General features: G+C 39.5%; 1 protein-coding gene across 2 annotated transcripts in view; it reads left to right on the plus strand.

The window, feature by feature from the left end:
• The first annotated feature begins 8,609 nt into the window (after positions 1-8,609).
• Positions 8,610-24,231, plus strand: part of LOC131029713 (uncharacterized) — a 60,510-nt gene continuing 44,888 nt past the window's right edge. The window contains exons 1-2 of one of the 2 annotated variants that reach the window (XM_057960330.2): positions 8,610-8,956; positions 9,102-9,259. In XM_057960330.2, coding sequence (XP_057816313.1) covers positions 8,865-8,956; positions 9,102-9,259 — 250 coding nt within the window. In that variant the 5' untranslated portion in view covers positions 8,610-8,864. Of the gene's footprint in view, positions 8,957-9,065; positions 9,260-24,231 lie in introns of both variants that reach the window. The other variant, XM_057960329.2, reaches the window with a different exon arrangement.

A 24,231-nucleotide genomic window follows, 5' to 3' on the forward strand; every position in this document is an offset into this window, starting at 1 on the left:
AGGTTAAGGAAAGCTCTGTATGGATTAAAACAAGCTCCAAGAGCTTGGTATGCAAGATTGAATAAGTATCTTTTAAAGATTGGTTTTACTAAAGGAAATGCAGACAACAATTTATATTACAAAATAACTAATGATGACATCTTGATTATTTTAGTATTTGTTAATGATATAATCTTTGGAGGAGAAGATGGTTTATGTAAGGATTTTTCTACTAAAATGCAGCAAGAATTTGAAATGTCTATGATTGGAGAAATAAAATTATTTTTAGGATTGCAGATTTCACAAACTGATAAAGGTATATTCTTGAGTCAATCCAAATACTTGAAAGAGTTACTAAAGAAATTTGGGATGGAGAACTTTAAACCGGTAAGCACACCTATGACTACAAATGACAAATTATCTCAAAGGGATGAATCTACACCTGTTAATCCAACTAGATACAAATCTATGATAGGAGGTTTACTGTATTTAACACAAACCAGACCTGATATTATGAATGCAGTATGTATTATTTCTAGATTTTAAAGTAATCTTAGAGAAAATCATGAATCAACAGTAAAAAGGATTTTCCGGTACTTACAAGGCATTATAAATCTTGGATTATGGTATCCTAGAGATGAAAACTTTGAATTATGTGCATACACAGATGCAAATTGGGCAGGAGATGTGGATGATAGAAAAAGCACCACCGACGGAGCATTCTTTCTTGGAAACAAACTAGTTTCTTGGTTGAGTAAGAAACAAAGTTGTACATCTTTATCAACAATAGAATCAGAATATGTTGCAACAGCAACTAACTGTACACAGGTACTATGGCTTAAGCAAATGTTAAAAGACATAAAGGTAAAATGCAAGGAACCTATTACCATATATTGTGATAACATTGCAACAATTGATATATCTAAGAATCCAGTACTACATTCTAAAATAAAACATGTTCCTATCAAACTGAATTTTCTAAGAGAAAAAGTTGAAGAAAAGGAGATAAAACTGGTTTATGTGAATACTAAAGAACAACTTATAGATATTTTCACAAAACCTTTGCCTAAGGAGACTTTTGAATATCTCAGAGATCATCTTGGAGTCATACCACCACCGGTAGAGACTTAGACAGTTGATGATTGTCATCAACCGACAGAATTAAAAGACAAATATTTTACTCTGGTCTTTGATGAGGAAGCTACTTCTTAGGGGGAGTAGTTGGTATATTAAATTGATTGGTATTTTGTATATGAACTTGGTTTTATTATAACTTTGGCATTTGATGTCAAAGAGGGAGAGATATCTATGGAAAAACACATTATCTTTTGGAGAGATTGGTATGGAAACTTTGGATAGCACATGTTGCTCCCAGAAGGAGAGATTGTTGTTTGGGAGAGACTATTACTCTCTGTATTTTGGTTATGATCTTTTTGGAGATTTTTCATTTTTAGCATTTCTGTTTTGGCACTTTGATGGTTTTTCCATCTTGTGTTGCAATCAATGCCAAAGGGGGAGATTGTTGGTATTTTGGTATGGTTTTGTCATTGATGTCAACACCTACTAAAACACTAGCACTTTGGAGATCCAACAACATTCACCAACAAGCAAGTAACTATTGCACAGTTACTGGTATATGGTTCACCGACAGGATATAATGATCACCGACACTTGAAATGATATGGAAGACACTTGGTAATATTGAAGACATCATGTGGACATCTTATCTTAATGAATTAATCATTGGTATATTCATATTTGCATATTTACTTTTACCGGCAAATAGGTCCAGGGTTACCTAGGGTTACACCGACATGTTTATCATTTCCAGATCAGCATGGCACACTATGGAAATGATTAATTATTGTTGTAAATGCATTAAGTCGACATGTTCAATCGGTTATTGCATCAGATATTATATTATTTGTAATATGTTTTTATTGTAATATCTTGTAGAGCCGACCTACTAAAATCGGTCTTAGGTTATGGTATAAAGATAAGATCTTATTTGTAAGATCAAGTGTGGAATGCGAAAAAGAATTGTGTGAAGGTATATGCGAGATTAAGAAGTGCAATACATGCAGACATCATTTGAAGGTGAAGCTAGGTTTTTCTGAAAGCATATCAGCATTACACCGGTACTGAATCCAGCATATGAAGATGCTATTTTGTGCAGTACATTCTTATTGGATTTAACCATCCAACTGTAGTCAATGTGACTCCCTTTTTGTGATTGAGCAGTGAGCTCTAGGCTGTTGGCCTTTTTGCATGTGCAGACCCCATTTATGTACACTTACTATCTGTAGTAGTATCATCTGATCGTGGGTAAGGTTTCCCACCATGGTTTTTCCCCTTACAGGGTTTCCACGTACAAATATTGGTGTCATGTGTTGTGGATGAATTTGTGTTTATGTTTCATGCATTAATCTTTACCAGTATAGCAATTAACTGTTAAAACTATCTACCGACATACTTAACTGGTTTACCGGTATTAAGCATTAAGTTAGTTAAGTTGTTTTTGGTTTGAATTTATTAGACAACTGATTCACCCCCCCCCTCTCAGTTGTCTCCGGGACCTAACACATGTAAATACATAAGGACTGGCTCTAGTCCATTTGTATGGTTGTTTAATTGAAGTTTTTAAGATGTCTCTTATCGACAAGACCTACCTCGATCGACAAGTCTTACCTCGATGAGTTCACCAGAGTTTGGAGTGGTTGTATCGGGTATCGAAAGGAGTAGTTTCAAGTTTCCCCGATGATTAACTTGACCTATATTCGGATGGTGATCACAGATGATCCTACGACGGCCGCTATACCGCAATGGAGAGATGCACAAAAGTTATTCCCCGCAACTTGGCGACCAAGGTGGGGCTCGACAAGAGAGTAGCTCAAGGGAGATAACGGTTGAGCAAATCAAGGTTGATCCAATGGTGGTCGCTAGGTCAGGATGGGAAACTACTTGTTAGAATATCCATCACGACCCAACGACAAAGAAGAGCTTCATTCCGAGCGGTTAGTGAGGTCGTGCTAAGGTGGCAGGGCAGGGACCCCAGAGCCAATCAGGGGGTGCCACGTGGCAGAGCACAGAAAGAGATCAAGGAAGATCAGATGATCAAGATAGCTGTTTGGTTGTCTTGCCGATGACCTGATGGATTTGCCTTTGTGGTGCATGTGGGATATTGTGTTTCTCATGAATGTAGACCGTCGCAGATGGTTAAATTTCAAACCATTGGTGCAGTTGCAATTGGAGACCGTTGATAACGAGATTTATCTCGTCCAATAGGAGGAGTTCCAAACATAGGATGTATGTATAAAAAGACCCAATGAGCATTTGTAAGAGGTGAATGGTTAATCGTGGATCATTGATCATTGTTTGTCGATTGCCTCAGAGAACACATTTTGTTTTTCTGAAATGCAATAGAGAAGTCCATTTTCTAGTTTTCAATTAGAGTTTCATTTCTGTTCATTTCATGTATGTTGTTACTGTAATTGTTTCATTTCTCTATTCTGTGAGTTGTTGGTTTGAACCTGTGAATAAATTCAGGATCTGGAAATAAAACTTTCCTTTTCAGTTTTTGTTTCTTGTTTGCAATAATCAAATGGCTTTAACTTGAAACTCCACAAGATCTTTGGAGATTGTCAAGCAAAGCCAGAAATGTATAGTAGGTTTTCATTTGAGAGAAACCAGGAAATGACAATTGCCATTTCTGCATACTAAGCCTACTAAAACACTAGCACTTTGGAGATCCATCAACATTCACCGGCAAGCAAGTAACTATTGCACAATTATTGGTATATGGTTCACCGGCAGGATATAATGATCATTGGCACTTGAAATGATATGGAAGACACTTGGTAATATCGAAGACATCGTGTGGACATCTTATCTTAATGAATTAATCATTGGTATATTCATATTTGCATATTTGCTTTTACCGACAAATAGGTCCAGGGTTACACATGCAGGTTTATCTTTTCCAGATCAACATGGCACACTATAGAAATGATTAATTATTGTTGTAAATGCATTAAGCCGACATGTTCAATCGGTTATTACATCGGATATTATATTATTTGTAAAATATTTTTATTGTAATATCTTGTAGAGCCGACCTACTAAAATTGGTCTTAGGTTATGGTATAAAGGTAAGATCTTATTTTAAAAAGAATTGTGTGAAGGTATATGCGAGATTAAGCAGTGCAATACACGCAGACATCATTTGAAGGTGAAGCTAGGTTTTTGTGAAAGCATATTAGCAATACACCAGTACTGAATCCAGCATATGAAGATGCTATTTTGTGCAGTACATTCTTATTGGATTTAACCATCCAACTGTAGTTAGTGTGACACCCTTTTTGTGATTGAGCAGTGAGCTCTAGGCTATTGGACTTTCTGCATGTGCAGACCTCATTTATGTACACTTACTATCTGCAGTAGTATCATCTGATTGTGGGTAAGGTTTCCCATCATGGTTTTTCCCCATACAGGGTTTCCACGTACAAATATTGGTGTCATGTGTTGTGGATGACTTTGTGTTTATGTTTCATGCATTAATATTTATCGGTATAGCAATTAATTGTTAAAACTGTCTACCGACATACTTAACTGGTTTACCGGTATTAAGCATTAAGTTGGTTAAGTTGTTTTTGGTTTGAATTTATTAGACAACTGATTCACCCCCCCCCCCCCGCCCCTCTTAGTTGTCTCCGAGACCTAACACATGTAAATACATAAGGATTGGCTCTAGTACATTTGTATGGTTGTTTAATTGAAGTTTTTAAAATGTCTCTTATCAGCAAGACCTACCTCGATCGACAAGTCTTACCCCGATGAGTTCGCCAGAGTTTGGAGTGGTTGTATTGGGTATTGAAAGGAGTAGTTTCAAGTTTCCCCGATGATTAACTTGACCTATATTCAGATGGTGATCATGGATGATCCTACGCCGGTTGCTATACCGCAATGGAGAGATGCACGAAAGTTATTCCCCGCGACTTGGCGACCAAGGTGGGGCTCGACAAGAGAGCAATTCAAGGGAGATAATGGTTGAGCAAATCAAGGTTGATCCAACGATGGTCACTAGGTCGGGATGGGAAACTGCTTGTTAGAATATCCATCGCGACCCAACGACAAAGAAGAGCTTCATTCCGGGCGGTTAGTGAGGCCGTGCTAAGGTGGCAAGGCAGGGACCCCGGAGCCAATCAGGGGGTGCCACGTGGCAGAGCGCAGAAAGAGATCAAGGAAGATCGGACGATCAGGATAGCTGTTTGGTTGTCTTGCCGATGACCTGATGGATTTGCCTTCGTGGTGCATGTGGGATATTGTGTTTCTCATGAATGTAGACCGTCGTAGATGGTTAAATTTCAAACCATTGGTGTAGTTGCAAATGGAGACCATTGATAACGAGATTTATCTCGTCTAATAGGAGGAGTTCCAAACATAAGATGTATGTATAAAAAGACCCAACGAGCATCTGTAAGAGGCGAATGGTTAATCGTGGATCATTCATCATTGTTTGCCAATTGCCTCAGAGAACACATTTTGTTTTTCTGAAATGCAATAGAGAAGTCCATTTTCTGGTTTTCAATTAGAGTTTCATTTCTGTTCATTTCATGTATGCTGTTAATGTAATTGTTTCATTTCTCTGTTTTGTGAGTTGTTGGTTTGAACCCGTGAATAAATTCGGGATCTGTAAATAAAACTTTCCTTTTCAGTTTTTGTTCCCTGTTTGCAATAATCAAATGGCTTTAACTTGAAACTCCACAAGATCTTTGGAGATTGTCAAGCAAAGCCAGAAATGTATAGTAGGTTTTCATTTGAGAGAAACCAGGAAATGGCAATCGCCATTTCTGCATACTGAGCCTAGGCGAGCTTAGTGATAGTCCAACTAGGTATCAATAATTTGAAGGAGATAACTTGCAGGGGAAGGAAACTGCTGAGATTTGGGAAAAGATCCAGAAGGCTACAAGCCTGAAAACAAGACATTGTGTAACCATAGGGAAAAGTTTGCTAAACCAAACAAGATGGGTGGTTTTGCAAAAAGAGAGCAAATGTGAGTGTGTCCAAAACCCCTGCAAGGATTTAGTGAACAAGCTTACCTTGTGAGCTTGAGGAAGATGAGATAAGCAAACAAATGGTAGGGAAGCCCTTCTAAGTCTAGAGGGGTAGGCTTGGAACCCGGAAAGGGATAGAAGCAAACCATCAAAGAAACCAAATTGATGGCAAACTAGGTTGCCTCCCTATCGCATTAGCTTTTTCTAACTGTCCTTACATGCATTGAGACCCCTTGCAATCAGGCCTTAAAGATTTGGTCACAAGTGAGGATGATTGCAAAGGAAAATATTAGCTTGCAATCGAGCCTCCAAGACTTGATTACAAGTGAAATGTATTTAACATTCTTGCAATGGTAGTTGAAATCGGGTTTCAAAACCTTGATTGCAAGTTAAGAAAACTTGAATACAAGACATGGTACATGCTTGCAATCGGGTTTCTAAAAATCACTTGCAAATTATAATGCAAAGGCAATAGAAAGACTTGCAATTAGGCTTTAGAAAACCGACTGCAAGTAATCATAACTTGCAAGAGAAAGATAAACACCTACATACTTGCAATCGGGTTTTGGAGACCTGATTTCAAGTGTGTAAATACATTACATAAAAACAAGTTAACTTGTAATCAGGTTTATAAGACTTGATTCCAAGTAAAGACAATTGACTTGCAATTTAGATAAAAAGTCCCTACTTGCAGATAGGGACTCAAAACCTGATTTTGAACAAAAAACTAAGAAAATGTAAACAAAGGCTGACAAAAACTTGGACAAAGATGACACACACACCTACTAACGAATTGACATTAACAAACATGAGTTTTAAACCTCGTAAAACATACCTTAGAGAAGAAAACTACAAATTTTGAGTAAAAAATTGTAGGGGTTGTCTATTTTTGAAAATTAAAAAATCAAGACAACAAGTTTATACTTTAGTTTGCCAATCTATGAACTTATTTTTAAGATAATTGATATAATTAAAAAACTATTTTTTATAATCATTAAATACATGCTACCACCAAAAATCTAACTAAAACAATTACTATATAGTATACTATATATTCAATCTACTAACCACTTAGGCAGGGGTCCATGGAGTGGCTAAAGCTTCTCTAAAGAAAGAGGTGGTTACATGAAGATTTTTTTTTGTGGTGTGGGATTATTTGGAATCTTTTCTTAAAAAATAGGAGCCCCTACTTTTTAGGCTTGCAAATTTGACGGGGTGAAAATGATGTTGCGCTAGAAATTGCTCCACCAGGATATTTGCCAGACATCTAATTTAATTTTCATTAAAAAATAGTTTTGAAGATTAATTTTTTATTTATTTTTAGTTCCCACATACAACAATATACTAATGCATTCATTCAATCCAACTTTTATATTAGTTCAACCAATCATTGTTTAGAATTAAAAATTTGAGCAACATTTCTATAGTTTATAATTTTTTTAATTTAATAATTAAAAAATGTCATTTATCTTTCTTGTTATTGATTCATGTTGGCAATAGTCCTTGCAAAAATCAAATTATTGTTTATTTTTTCTATAAATTTTGTGAGCTCAATTAATGACCTCAATGACATATATAATATTATATACATCATAATAAATGCACATGCTGACTTTAACATTATGTTGTCTTAATGAATGACACATGCGATGTCATTCATATCTAATCAATTAAATATACAATTTAAAAATAAATATTAGATAGTATATAATCTAAAGAATACTTACCTACTTTATGTATTGTCTAGTTAACAATTAATTATATTTAATGTTTTGATTGTTTTTTAATTATTACTTTTGCATCGATGATGGGTGCAAGATGCTACAAATAATTTTGACGGTCTGTGTTTTATAATTATAAAATTATTATTCTGAACCTATCCAAGAACAAATCGATTGAAAATAAGATGGACAAGAATTCTATGCTCATGTTCCTTATTGCCACAAACAATTAGTTTCCTACACACCACCAAAAAAAGGAGCTAGAAACAAAGAACAATAAGCTAGATGACTAATGATGTACATCAATGCTCTATGTTTCCATCAATCTAATTGCAATCATCAACTACTCTACTTAACAATAACTACTATATCTAACACTTATAGTGGGAACTTGACACAAGTTTTTACTTGTTTTCATCATGCACATAAAAGACCACCACTTTTTTTAAATTTAAGAGCTTAAATTTTTAAACTGAACAACACTATAAAATTCATGGGACACAACTTTAAATTTTTTCTTAAAAATGTCAACAACTCCAACTCTATTTAGCAATTAGGGAGGGTCCCATAAGAGGGGATTAAACTCTATTTTTAGGAAAGAGGTGGTCCCATGATGAATTTTTTTTTTTGGGTGTGTAATTATTTGAATCTTTTCCAAAAAAAAATAGGAACTTCTACTTTTTAGAACTTAAATTTGAGGGGAGCTAGAAACTGCCCACTAACTTAGAGATATTTTCTGCCACTTGTCAAACATTTAAATTTAATTTCTATTAAAAATAAATTTTAATGAAAAATAAATTATTTTTACTCTACAAAAATATTATATTCATGAAACCTTAAATTTGGAACTTAAACTTTTAAGCTGCACTGCAAATGAATTTCATAAAACAAACTACTTAAAAATTTTCTTAAAAATTCTCTCCAGCTCCAGCCCAGCCTTAGAATTTAGACCATCATAACCGACCAGAGACTATCCTTCGACTATCCTTACCTACCCAGGTTTTCAGCGAACCGAACTGTAAACTGTGGTTACAGCTAAAATTGTATTGGAAGGCCGTTTGGCATTATTCGTGTAGCGTTCGAAAGTGAAGTGTGGGGATTGTTAGCCAGGATGAATCTGACTGGCAAAAATGTTCTGCTCACAAGTAATGGAGATGAGGTTTCTTTTAACTTAGCCCTCAATTTGTGCAAGACTGGCTGCAGGTTAGATTTAACTTTTTTTAATCTGAAAACCCTAAATTCAAAATTTCAAAAAGAGAATTTCGACAAGTTTTGGAGCATATATCAATTATGTGGTATAAGTTAATGGCAGACTTGTGCTGGCTGGCAATGGTTCCGATTTTAGCAGCAGTGCGGAGCGTCTCAAGAATTATGTCAATGGCAGCATAGTTGGTGTGGCTGAGCTCGATATGAGTAGCACTGAATCGGTAGTCGATGAAGCAATTCACAAAGCATGGCGGAGTCTCGGTCACATTGATGCTTTAGTCAATTGCTACGCTTACGAAGGTATTTCCTTTCCTTTTCTTGATTATGCTTGATTCATGGTTTAAAATTTGGATTAAAGAAGACATTTTGAAATGATTGAGTTTGGCTTGTTGCATTTCGTTATTGGCATGCCATCTCCCTTGGACCATGCAACATATTTTTAGATTAGGAATACTAATTTTTTTTTCTTCTCTTGCTTTTATTTGATTCATGGTTTATGAAGGGGGAAATTAAAGATTGTTTTTTTGAAATGACCGACTTAGGCTTGTTGCATTCTCTTATTGGCATACCATCTTCTCTGGGATCACGCAACAAAGGTTTTAGCTTAGGAATACTAATTTTTTTTGCTTGATTTTTTAATTTCATGATTTTTGGAGGATGGATTGGAGAAGACTTTTGAAATGTCCGACTTAGGCTTGTTGCATTCCTTATTGACGTGTCATCCTATTGTGACGTATTCACACATCGCCCCATTGCAAATGGGGACCCCTGCTTTTTGCTTTCTAGGGTTTGTTTTTTTGGGTTTCTAGAGTTTTGTCTGTTAGCCTTTGCTTTTCGAGTGTCACCAGGGGGATCACTAGGATGGCAGGCTTTGCTTGAGCCGAGGTGAGTCTTTGGGGTCCCAGAATTAGGGTTTCTTTGAAAGTCTTCCTTAGGGCCTGGTTTTTCTCTTGTTGCTAATTGTGTCTTGCTTGGTGAGTGAGTATCATTCTTGAAGGTCCGAGCTAGGTCAAGTTGGTGAGTGATGAAGTCTGCAATGTCATCCTGATCTTCAAATGCCCTGAAATTTGGCTAAGTCTGGAATGTCCTGACCCTGAAATTTGGCTGTCTGGAATGTCTTGATCCTGAAATTTGGCTAAGTCTGGAATGTCCTGATCCTGAAATTTGGCTAAGTCTAGAATGTCCTGATCTTGAAATTTGACTAAGTCTGGAAAACTGAAGAATCCTCCAAAAACTAGATTTTGCAATATAACTCCTGGAGGTCCGAAACCACTCTCAAACATCCTGACAGTATATATGGAATATAACTTAAAGTATAAGTTATATTCCATAAAATGATCTTGACAGAGAGACCAAAATGTCAAATTTCACTCCTGACCCTTCCAAAGGGTCCAAAGCGAATTTCGCTCCTGACCCTTCCAAAGGGTCCAGAGCGAAATTCTCCATAAGACATTCTACTTTGACCAAAACCTAGAACTAAAGCATTCCTAGGCTTGAATGAAGGTAAAAACGCTTGTTTGAATGAGGAAATGTGAAAATGAAGTCAGGATTTGAGCCCAAGGATGATTTTCGCTCCTGACCCTTCCAAAGGGTCTAGAGCGAAATTCATTTTTCTCCACTTTGCTCTTTGACATGACCAAGTTTGTTGACTTCTGGGGCGTGATGGGAAGGTTTTGATGCACATTTATCTTTGAGAGGAGATTTGAGGTGACAAAATGATGGAAATTAGCCTAAAGTAGGAATTTCACTCCTGACCCTTCCAAAGCGTCCAAAGCGAAATTCTTGAAAACCTCATTTTCTCCCTTGTTTAGACCAACATTCTAGTTTTGAGGTGATGGGATGTGAAAATGTGAAGGATTTTGGCCAAGATTAGGAATTTCGCTCCTGACCCTTCCAAAGGGTCCAGAGCGAAATTCTTGAAAACACTCATTTTTCTTTTAGCCAAAGTCAGGACCAAGGTGGAAATGAAAGGAAAGTAGTCTATGTTTGCCTCCCAAGGAAGATTAGAGTTTGAAAAATCAAGAATCAAGGTCAAAACATGATTTTCGCTCCTGACCCTTCCAAAGGGTCCAGAGCGAAAATCCTTATATCTCTTGTTTTCTTCCTTGTTTTGGCTAGGCGTTGGCATGATGAAGGAGGAATTAGTATGTTCTTGCCCTGAGAGGGAGTGGGATGCTTTAGAAAATCAAGTTTTTGCCTAGGAGATGAATTTCGCTCCTGACCATTCCAAAGGGTCCAAAGCGAAATTCATTATATACTTCATTTGCTCCCTTGTTTTAGCTTGAAACCTTGCTCCTTAGATGGAGAATGATCTATGTTTGCTCCCAAATGAGATTGAAAGTTTGAAAATTGAACAAACAAGCTCAAATCATGATTTTCGCTCCTGACCCTTCCAAAGGGTCCAGAGTGAAAATCTTCTTAGACCTCATTCCCTTCCTTGTTTGACCAAATTTTGATTTGCAAGGTATCTTGAAAGGAAGAATGGACATGTTTGGCCTTTGGAAATGTTTGAAAGCATTGAAAAATGAAGGATTTTAGCCAAGAGGGTGAATTTCGCTCCTGACCCTTCCAAAGGGTCCAGAGCGAAATTCTTGGAAACTCATATTTTCTTCTTGGAGATGGTCAAATTCTTGAGTTTTATGGCATGGTTAGAAGGACTTTGATGTGTTCTTGCCTTTGAATATTGGATTGAGGTAATGGAGTAGTCAAAACAAGCTCAAAATAGGAAATTCGCTCCTGACCCTTCCAAAGGGTCTAGAGCGAAATTCCTAAAATCCCTTATTTTCCTAGCAAAGTCAAGTCAAACTTGGGTTTTTGTAGCTTGGATGGGTGAGGAGAAGTGTTTTCTTGCCTTTTAAGGTGAATTCAAGTTGAAATGATGGAGGAATAAGCCTAAAACAAGATTTTTGCTCCTGACCCTTCCAAAGGGTCCAAAGCGAAAACCCTAAAAACCAACTTTTTATCCAAATTTTGAATGAAGTTAGGCCTAGGCTAGAGTGAAAGAAGCTATTTGGAATCCCTTGGAAATATTTTTGACCACCAAAGATGCAAATTTTGAGCTAAAATTGGAATTTTGCTCCTGACCCTTCCAAAGGGTCCAGAGCGAAATTCTGGATAGGTCCTGTCCCTGGCTAGGTTTTTGAGTGAATTTGACTTTTTAGGCCTTGTGAAGATCAAACCAATGTTGCCAAGTTGGGAAGTGGATTCAATGTGAGGGAGTCCAGATGAAGTGAAGTGAAGAAAGTGAAATTGGGTTAATAGGCAAGCAAAAAGTGAATTTTGCTCCTGACCCTTCCAGAGGGTCCAGAGCGAAATTCATCAAAATCACTATTTCCCCTTTGTGTCAAGACAAGATTTTGATTCCTAAGGCATGAAAAGACTGGAGGGAGGTTATTTAAGCCTTGCAAGATGAATTGAGATAAAGGAAGTGTAAAATCAAGCCTAAAACTGGAATTTCGCTCTTGACCCTTCTAGAGGGTCTAGGGCGAAATTCCCATTATCACCTAATTTGCACATGTGAAAAACTAGGAGGATGGATCCCTATACTTTGTTGGACTAAAACAAGCATATGCTCACCTTCCGAAGGATTTTGGAGTTAAAAAATGGAGTAATTGAGGCCTAACCAAGAAATTTTGCTCTTGACCCTTCCAAAGGGTCCAGGGCGAAATCTTTTAAAACTCCTATTTTTCACCTTGTTTGGGCCAGGCAAGGAGCTGGTTGTGAGGTAATGTTGAAAAGAGGTCTAAGTTGGCCAGGAATGCAAATTTCGCCCCTGACCCTTCCAGAGGGTCTAGGGTGAAATTCTTATAGGGCCTGTCCCTGGGGAGAATATTGAGCAAGCTTCATTTTAATATCTTTTGTTGATGATTTAAGGTGTAAAATACTATGTCGAAATGAATTTATTATGTGTCCTTAATCATCTTTTGGTTTGTTTTGCAGATGAAAGAAGATCAGGCCAGGACAGGGACGACCTTTTCCAGTCCAGCATCATCAGGAACGACCTTTTCTGGTCTAGCATCATCAAGGACGACCTCTTCCAGTCCAGCATTTGAAGGAAAGGTACACCATCCATCCTGCACATCAAAGACAAAGGAGGTTAAAGCAGGGGTCTGTTGAAGAAGTATATAGTTTCAGAAGAATTAATTAAAGTTAGCTTCTCAACATCATCAAATTAATATTACAAGTGTCAGACAAGGTGGCATCCCAGTCATCACTCCTCCAGTCGGATTGGTCCATCTCAGCCTGTCCAGATTCAATGTACCTGACTCCTCAAAAATGACACAAACTTCGATGTACCTACCCCGGTTCTCCATTGGTCGAATATTCCAGAGAAGACATGTGTCCAAATAATGCAATTATTTCATTGGCCAGAATTGAGTTGGTTGTAACAAACCCTAATTAGGGTTTTCATTGTAAAATCTCGGCCATTGATCTCAAATTGATCTGAGCCATTGAATTGTATTGTGAGCGCTATATAAGCCCTGGCTCCTCATTTGTAAAGGCTAATAGTTAGTCAATAGTCAGTAGTGGGTGAATAGTTAGAAATAGTGAATAATCAGTTGATAGAATAGCAATTAGAGTAGATTAGGAGGACAAGGCAAGAAATTGTTGCCATTGATTGTAAATAAACTCCATTTTTATTGAAGTTATGGTGAAGTGTGTTGTTTTTTTGCAATATGCATGGTCTCTTGTTGAATCTTCATTTTAGATGATAGATAATTAAATTGAATGAAAGAAGTTATTGAATGCACTCGCGTGGAATCCTCCTAGTCCAAACCACTAGCCTTTTGCTGACTGTAAGAGCGCCTTGCGTGGTCAACTGGCATAGAACGAGCTTAATCCCGAGTCATAGCACCTTTGTTGTTCATGCATTATCTTGAATGGTGATCAGTATCTGATGGTGTACGATTTGGACATATTTGAAACATCCCTTAGAAGATCGCACTGAGTTGGTGTTGGATTGTTCAAGCCTGATGGTGAGACCCAGCCCAGTAGGACTCCACCTAGTCATTCAATCATCTTCTCGCATTCTAGGTAGTAGAGTAGACTTCCTGAACCCTGCATCTTTTGCCATTTGTTTGTCTTCCAATTAGTAAATAGGACTTGTGACGTTCAAGTCATCAAATGTAAGTCCCCTTGTGATTCTAGCAAAATCACATCATACCACGAAGAGCTTATCCACGAGTAGAGATCCTACATAACAAAACCTTGGAGTTGCCTCGACTGATCCTTCGGCGATATCTTCAGCAGTCAGGAAACTTTACTCAAGAGAGGATAAGGTACCCTAGGTATTTTATTCTGTGTTCGCATGTGCATAAAAAACACATCAACACATCCCCACGGACCATGCAACAGAGTTTTAGCGTTGGAATGCTATACAATGTTTTAGCAGACAATCTTTTTTTGTTCTTGATTACAATCATTAAGGTTGAATATCTTGCTTAGTGTTAAAAGTTATCAAGATATTGTTCAGGCGTCTATCCTAGAAATGCATTGCTAGATTCCATGAACCTTTGTCTCGAGTCAGTTGAATCCAAAATCTCCCGTTTCTGCATCTTTGTAAAGATGAGAATTTTAAAATATGATGAATGGTGATGGATCAGATGGGGATCAACCATGTTACATCTGATCCAGTTTTAATCTTATGGTGTAACCCTTGTTTGAGTTACCATGGATTTGTGGACTATGCAAGCCCAACTTCATGCTCTATATATTGGATTTGTATTCTCATTATTTTACAGAGCAGCGCTTGTACAAAATATAGCGGCTTAATTTCTCAACCTCAAATTACCATGGATAGTGGCATATGGAACATGCATTTTGATAGTGCATGCTCAAGAGAAGGAAATGATGTAGGTGTTTTATGGGTGTCACTGGATGACACAAATTATATGTTCACTTATAGGTTGGACTTTGAATCATCAACAATGTGGCTGAGCATGAAACATTGCTACTTGGTTTGAATATGGCTCCTAGGTATGGAATTAAATGCTTAAACGTTCATGGTGATTTGGAGCTATTGTGTCTTAGGCTAGGGCCATATATGCAGCTAAATAAAAAAGATTAAGGATGCATAGGAATGCAATGCGCGATGTAATTGTAAGGTTTGATGCCTTTGACATGAAGTCAATGGATAGAGAAGAAAATTTGACAATAGATGCCCTTGCTGTTTTGGCATCAAAGTTTGATACTTTCATGCTATCTCCCTAGTGTAGGCAGGTGTAGAAATTCTTACTAGAAACAACACTCCTGACATCTACAATTTTGAAGTCTTTAATGACAACCAGTAAATCTACGAGTTTTTAAATTGCTACAATCACTTTAAGAATCAACGGATTGATCAGTAAACCATGGTGGAAGAAAATGAAGATGGGAAAGAGACCCCATTTGGGAATAAAATAATTCAGTTGAAAACAAATGCTCTTTCAAGAAGTTTCCTTGCTTTAGAAAGAATGTTTGACAATGTTGATTGTTATAAAACAAGAAGCAAGCCTGTTAGCAAGGATGATGTGGAGGTAGTGAACTTAGGAATTGATGCAGCTCCTAGGATGATCTACCTTGGTGAGAAATCAAAATCAGTAGAGAAGCAAATGCTGATTCATTATCTAAAAGGTATATAAAATGCTTTGCCTAGTCTTACAATGGGTGGAAGGCTTACAAGGAAGATTTCTTCTTGCATACCATTCCTTTGGAGTTTGCACAAAGACCTTTCGTCAAATGTAGCAATCCATCAACACCACACTTGCCCCTCAAACGCAAAAGGAGCCAATGAAGATGAAGGTAGGAATTAACCCAATCAAACATTCAAAGTGGGTTTCCAAGCTTGTACCAATGAGAAAGAAAAACAAAGATATTAGGCCTTATGTGGACCTTAGAAATTTGAGAGTTAAATCATTGAAGGACAACTATCCATTGCCTATTGTGGACCATATATTATGGTAGGAGACAAGATTAGAATTGATGTCTATGATGGATGCCTTCTTAAGGTACAATTAGGTTTAAGTAGTCTGAGCAACACAAAACAAGCTATGTGATGTCCCCGATATAATTAAATAATAAATTTAAATACTTTATTGTAAGGTCTCAAATTTAATAACAAATCTTTCGGGCCCTTTATTTAATTAGATTAGTCAAGTCTCAGTTTGGTCGTGTCAGCTAGTTTGTAACCCTTCGGGAAAGTTCCCGGAGCCCATATTTATGGCCAAGTCTGTCATTTGTGTTGGTATGCGAATTTGGTATTCTCTCTTGTTTGTGCGAATTCCAGTTGGAGTTCTGTTATCCGCCATTTCGGAGGTGAAAGACCCTCCCTATTTGGTTCTTGCAGTTTTGGTGGGAGTAACTCTTCACCCTACTCTACCCTTCTCTGAGTCCCGAATTGTTGTAATTTGAAGTGCATTAATTTGACTATTCTCTGGCTCATGCAATAACATATAAATCTTCTTGTTCATCGTTTATCTGGCATCATACCTTATTGCAAGCTTCATCGATTCCATATACCACACTTTGGTCGAATACACCACACGCTGAACAGCCTGGCTCGAGTGACAAGTCTTCACTACCGTACGGTTCTCTCACTATATGGTCTGCACCCTCACCGTATGATCTCACACCGTACGTCCACACCCTCACCATACGGTTACACACCGTACATCCACACCCTCACCGTACGTGTTGCACACTGTACGTCCTAGACCCCATCGTACGAAACACAACATCTTCCACCGAATGGACATAACCGTGCAATTGCTCTTGACTGTACAACCCAAATTGATCAAGGGACATTACAGTGGTATCAGAGCTAGTGATTTTGCCAGCCTGTCGTGTAGTGGATGCAAGTGTACACTAGAAGGAGGTACCGTTCGGCCGATCAAATGGGGGAACCACAGGACCCTGCAAGAGAAGTCATGGCACTATTAAGGGAGCTAACCAAAAGCCAAGCTCAGCTCAACGACACCATAATCAGAGGGGAGCAACGACAACAAATCATGGAGGAAACCTTACGACAATTGGCCTTGGGAAAAATGAATGGAGAACAGAATGGGCGGGGCGATGATTCGGTCACTGGAAAGTCAAACATCCAATGCTCACATTCACGGCTGCTAATGTCGACTTTTCCTCAAAAATCTGAAGCGCTACGCAGGAAGCAAGAACCCACCTTTCAGGAGATGCAAGCACAGTTGAACCAAGATTGGAGGGATGCAAATCTCGAGGGGGACATATCCTTCAAGGATTATGTTGAGCTCTAGATGAAATACCTGGGTGGCAAAAGTCGGGGCTATTAAGGACACTATAACAATGACATCAAGCAAAAGGTTGGCAAGATCAACCTGTCATCGTTTGATGGTACCGAAGCAACCTCGACACGAGCTTGGGTTCAAAAAGAAGATACCTACTTCCAACTCAACCTGATGCCTGAAGATGAATCTATCAAGTTTGCAGCACTTCACCTGGAAGGAGTTGCACACGAATGGTGGCATCATGGAATGGTCACTCTCGGCCATGACTAGATAACTTCCTATGCCAACTTCACGGAGAAGCTCATAGATCGGTTTGACAGGAAGGATCCAGAACTCAATTTCAAGGAGTTGGCGCAACTAAAACAGTTGGGACCTGTGGACAGTTACATCACAGAGTTCCAGAGACTATCCGTGTTGGTAACAAACATCTCAGAGCGGAGATTGGTGGTCTTGTTCATGGACGGATTGATGGAACCTCTGAAAGGTTGGGTGAAAGGGTTCAACCCTAGCACACTCACATAAGCAATCAAAAAGGCCCGTAACATGGCAACATCTTCCTCTTCCAGAAATTTTGCACATACCAAACCACCTTTCATTCTGAAGCAGAAGGATAATAAACCCTTTCCGAAGAGGTCATCACTCGATGAAGCCACAAAACAGGAACTTAAAAGGAAGAAGCTTTGTTTCACCTGCAAGGAGCCATGGGAACTAGGACACCGATGTTTGGGCAAAGGAAAGATACACTATATTGAAGTGATGTCTGATGGAGAAGAGGAGCCTGAGGAAAGTGAACCAACAAGGGGAGAATCTGTCGAAGAAACCAGCTTGGCGGAGAGAATCTCCACATTGGTACGGAGTGGAGGCGTCATTGCCACACTGGCGGGTACCCCAAGGTGCAACGTATTTAGGGTACGTGGTACACTCCAAGGGCAACGAGTCCTGGTTATGCTCGACAGTGGGGCCTCGCTCAACTTCGTAAACTCATCACTCGTCACCCGAAGGGGTTTGTGTACAAAGGAGCATGAAGGGTTCGATGTCAAGGTGGCAGGAGGCAATCTCCTATCATGCACTCACTTGGTTCCGCAACTGAGCATCACCATGATAAATTACACGGTGACCGACGATTTCTTTGTAGTAGATCTGTATGACACAGATGTCATATTGGGCATTCAATGGATGGAGACCCTCGACCAGTACACGCAGAGCTTCAAAATGGAGTTTTCATTCGAGGTGGATGGTAGGAAGGTGGTTCTTAGAGGAATGTTGAATGGCGGCTCGAGGGAGATTTCCGCCAAACGGATGGAAGCCATCTTCAAACATGATGAAGTAGTCTGGGCAGCACATTGCTTGATCTCGACAAAACCTGTGAAAGAGCAACCGACTTACTACCAGGATGAGGAACTTCAGTCGGTTTTGGATAAGCATAGTTTGGTCTTTGCTGATATTCCACCTGGTATACCCCCACACTGAGGGTTTGAGCACACCATCGAGCTGGAGGAAGGAGCAAAACCCGTTATCACCACACCCTATCGCCACTTAAAGGAGTTCAAAGAAGAGATAGAGAAAACGATCCAGGAACTCCTCGATAAAAAATGGATCCGACCCAGCTCTAGCCCCTTTGCGTCCTCGATGGTAGTGGTGAAGAAGAAGGGCAAAACTCTCAGAATGTGTGTTGACTACCGTGCACTGAACAAGAAGACTATCAAGAATAGATACCCCATTCCCAGGATTGATGAGCTGTTGGACAAACTACATGGCACAGTCTATTTCTCCAAAATTGATCTCCGCTCCGGCTACCATCAGATCCGTATGAGGGAGCAAGATGTGGAAAAGACAACCTTCCGTTGCCAATTTGGACACTATGAGTTCTTGGTCATGCCGTTTGGATTAACCAATGCTCCAGCCACTTTTCAGTCCTGCATGAACCACATCTTCAACAAGCAACTGCGTAAGTTCCTACTGGTATTCTTCGATGACATACTCATCTACAACAAGACTTGGGAGGAACATCTGGGACATTTGGATGAAGTATTGGGGATAATGAAATCGCAATCATTTTTTTGCCAAAAGGTCCAAATGTGAATTTGGAATGATCGAGGTCTTGTACTTGGGTCACTTCATCAACGCCCAGGGGGTACAAGTTCACCAGGAGAAGATTCAGGCAATTTTGGATTGGCCTCCACCCAAGACTCTCTTGGAGCTGTGTGGATTTTTTGGATTGTGCAGTTATTATAGGAGGTTTGTGAAAGGATTTTCATAGCTTGGTGCACCACTGACAGATCTGACAAAGAAAGGATCCTTCCTTTGGAATGCGCAGGTGCAACAAACCTTCGACAAATTAAAATAAGTTATGAATACGCGTCCGGTTCTGGCACTACCAGACTTCACTTGCCCTTCATCTTGGAGTGCGATGCCTTGGGAGAAGGCATTGGAGCGGTGTTGATGCAAGACCATCACCCCATTGCGTTCGAGAGTCGGAAGCTCTCGGGAGTTGAGCGGTTGTACTCCATCTATGACAAGGAGATGCTCGCCATCATGCACACACTGACGAAGTTTCGACAGTAGCTTGTCAGGGCAAAGTTTGTTGTACGGACATACCACAACAACTTGCGATATTTCTTGGAGCAGAGGGATCTGAATGAACGACAACAAAAGTGGGTGAGCAAAGTCCACAAATTTGATTTTGACATTGAGTATGTGAAGGGCAAGAATAACGTGGTAGCCGATGCCCTGTCAAGAAGGCCTGCCATATGTTCTTTATCCCAGATTTCGGCGGATTGGAAGGAACACCTGTTGGTTGAATACTCCAAGAATACTTTTGCCTGCCAACTGATGGATGGTCAAGTGCAGGATGACCGATACAAGGTGGTTGACGACATCATTTACTACAACGACATAATTTATCTGGTACCTGAGTCCAAGATGAAGGAAAAGATTCTGAAGGAAATGCATGACTCTCCCTTGGCCAAACACTCGGGATACTTGAAAACCTATAGACAGATCCAAGAAAGGTTTTCCTAGAAGGGACTTAAGAACGATGTCCTGCAGTATGTGGGGGAATGCTCCACCTGTCAATAGAACAAATCTGAGCACACCTTACCGGTCAGACTGCTGCAACCATTGCCAATCTTCGACCAAAAATCGGATAGCATCTTGATGGATTTCATTACTAGGCTCCCCAGAGTGCAAGGAAAGGATTGCATTTTCGTCTTAGTTGATCGCTTGACCAAGTATGCACATTTTTTTGCCATCCCCACAGGATACCAAGCAGTTCAAGTGGCTGAGTTGTTCTTTCGTGAGGTATTCCGCTTACATGGTCTATCGCGAAACATAGTCAGTGACAGGGATATCCGTTTTCTGGGTACCTTCTGGATGGAGTTATTTCGGTTGGCAAAAACTGAGTTGTTGCCCAACACGAGCTACCATCCGCAGACAGACGGACAGACCGAGATTGTGAACAAATGGCTGGAGGGTTATCTCAGGAACTACGTCTCAGCTCAATAGAAGGCTTGGGTTCGCTGGTTACATTTGAGTGAACACTGTTACAACACCACCTATCACATGTCGATAGGCATGCCACCCTTCAAAGCAATGTACAATTATGAACCTTCTTCATTTGTTGATCTGGCATTGGGAGACAGTTGTGCATCGAGGGCCAAAGGTTGTCTTCAGGAGAGTTTAGACATCCTGACATCTCTCAAAGATAACCTGCAGAGGGCTCAGAACCAACAAAAGATGTATGCCGACCGACACTGGGTTGAGCGAAATTTTGAGGTGGGCGATCTGGTATACCTCCGACTTCAACCGTATAGACAATCCTCCTTGAAGACAAGTGGTAAGAAGAAGCTGAAGCCATGTTTCTATGGACCCTACAGGGTGGTTCGGAGGGCGGGCGAAGTTGCCTACAAGTTGGAGCTTCCTGAGGGGAGTCGGATTCACAATGTTTTTCACGTGTCATGTCTCAAGAAGGCCGTCTGGCAGTGCGTCACAGTGTCCAAGGATCTACCACCCATCGACGAAGAAGGAAAACTAATTCTGGAGCCGACGGAGATCATCGATGTTAGAGAAAAGAGGCTGAGATCACGCATAGTCAAGGTATTTCTTGTGTGTTAGAAGAATCTACCCTTCGAGGATGCCACCTGGGAAGGCGAGCAAATTCTGGAGCATCCAAGTCTGCAATTGCTTGAGGACAAGCAATTTTTGGCCCGGGAGGACTGTGATGTCCCCGATTTAATTAAATAATAAATTTATTGTAAGGCCCTAAATTTAATAACAAATCTTTCGGGCCCTTTATTTAGTTAGATTAGTCAAGTCTCAGTTTGGTCGTGTCGACCCATTTGTAACCCTTCGGGAAAGTTCCCGGAGCCCATATTTATGGCTGAGTTTGTCATTTGTGTTGGTATGCGAATTTGGTATTCTCTCTTGTTTGTGTGAATTCCAGTTGGAGTTCTGTTATCCACCATTTCGGAGGTGAAAGACCCTCCCTATTTGGTTCTCGCAATTTCGGTGGGAGTATTTCCTCACCCTACTCTGCCTTGCTCTTAGTCCCGGATTGTTGTAATTTGAAGTGCATTAATCTGACTATTCTCTGGCTCATGCAATAACATATAAATCTTCTTGTTCATCGTTTATCTGGCATCATACCTTATTGCAAGCTTCATCGATTCCATATACCACACTTTGGTTGAATACACCACACGCTGAACGGCTTGGCTTGAGTGACAAGTCTTCACTACCGTACAGTTCTCTCACTATACGGTCTGCACCCTCACCATACGGTCTCACACCGTACGTCCACACCCTCACCATACGGTTACACACCGTACATCCACACCCTCACCGTACGTGTTGCACACCGTACGTCCTACACCCCACCTTAGGGAACACCGTACGTCCTGGCTCGAGTGACAAGTCTTCACTACCGTACAGTTCTCTCACTATACGGTCTGCATCCTCACCATACGGTCTCACACCGTACGTCCACACCCTCACCATACGGTTACACACCGTACATCCACACCCTCACCGTACGTGTTGCACACCGTACGTCCTACACCCCACCTTAGGGAACACAACATCTTCCACCGTACGGAGATAACCGTGCAATTGCTCTTGACCCGTACGACCCAAATTGACGAAGGGACATTACACACTACACCATGGAGAACATTTGTTTATGTTAGGATGCCATCTAGGTTGAAGAATGTAGGAGCCACATTCAAAGAGCAATAGATGTTGCATTTGTTGGCCTTATTAATGAGATTATGGTGGTCTTTTAGGATGATTTGACTGTAGGCTCCAAGGATTGAAATGATCACAACAAACACTTGGAATTAATCTTCCAAATGTGCCTAGAGTATGGGATTTTATTTAATCCCAAGAAATGTATCTTCGGAGTGGAAGACGGAAAGCTCATGTAAGGGGTTAGAATTGACCTAGAATGAGTAAGGCTATTGATCTCATCTTGCAACCAAAAATAATCAAGGCAGTCCAATTATTGTTTGGGCAGATAAACTTTGTTAAGATATTTCTTCCTGATTTTGGAGAAAAAACAAAGGCCATTTCAAAGGTGTTGAAAAAAAGAGGCAATCATCAGTTTGGGACAAACAAATTATCAATTGATTTTTTCATGGACAAAAAAGATGCACTCAAGAAGCTGCTTGTATTGGAAAGCCTAGACCATTTAAAAGCTTTTTAAATCATGTTTTTGCATCGTTTTACACTATTGCTATTGTTTTGCTACAAATAAAATGGTGATGGTTGTTGTTGTGACCTTTTCACACGTCGCCCCATTGTAAATGGGGACCCTCACTTTTTTCGCTTTTTTTGGGTAGATGTTTTGCTTAGGTTGCCGTAGTTTAGCAATACTTTCCTAGTGTTTGCCTCTGCTTATGGGAGGGTGTCATGTCAAAATTCCAAAAGGTGTTAAGATTGCAAGGAAATGATCCTAAGTGTCAAGTTGCCTTAGTTTGTCAATTTATTTGTGTAAGTGTTGAGTTTCAATTTGCCTTAGAATGTGAGCAAGGAATGATGAAGATGTTGCAAATTGATGTGAATTCTGCACGAAAATGTTGAAAGTCCATGTAGGAGTCGTTTTTTACACTCCTAAGAGGTGAAATAAGTAAAAAATGCACAAAGTCCTGATGGACTTCTATTTTTCATCCTCCAAATTGTGGGAAAATTCATAAAGTCTCGATGAAAATAGAATTTCCATTGCATAAATTGATGAAATTGGGCAAGTTTGGACTTTAAATGCATGAAAATCAACTTAGTCCCGATGGAAAACGTTTTTCCACTTAGCAGTTAAGTCATAAAACACAGTCCCGATGTGAGGTGTTTTTCCACTGAGCAATAAAGGTGAAATTTGATAAAGTCTCGATTGAGGTTGTTTTTCCACTCCATTTTGAGCATGAAGGTACCAAATTAATGTTAAGGACAAGAAAATTCTTGATGGAGGTCGAATTTCCACTCCAGGACTAAGTTTACAAGTGAAAGTGTGGAAAGTCTTGATGACTAGAGAAATTCCACTCAGGACAAAACAAAGGACATGATGAGTCCCAATGGAGGTTTTTTTTCCACTGGGTCAACAAGAGTAAAAATGCATAAGGAATATGAGTCCTGATGACCCATGTTTTTCCACTTGGAGGAAAATTGACCAAGGTAAGATGAATTTATCAGTCTAGATGAGCATCGATTTTCCACTTGAGGTATAGTTGTAAGGTGATGGCTGAATTTCATTGAAAAATAATGTCCCAATGGCCATCGATTTTCCACCAAGGGCTGGAAATCAATATTACTTAAGAATTTTTAATGACAAATCAGTCTCAATGGGGTGCGATTTTCCACCATTCCATTTGGCGGATGAAATGAAAGGAAAATAAAGTCAAATTTAAATGTTCCGATGCATAGTGATTTTCCACCTTGTTGGGTTAATACATTTTTTTATCCCACATTTGTTGTGTGGTGAAAGTGAAAGGTAAAATGCTGAATAAGAACCCAGGCCAGCAAGCATTATAATATCGTTAAGTTGCTGAT

Source organism: Cryptomeria japonica, chromosome 9, assembly GCF_030272615.1.
Source record: "Cryptomeria japonica chromosome 9, Sugi_1.0, whole genome shotgun sequence".
Taxonomy (NCBI): domain Eukaryota; kingdom Viridiplantae; phylum Streptophyta; class Pinopsida; order Cupressales; family Cupressaceae; genus Cryptomeria; species Cryptomeria japonica.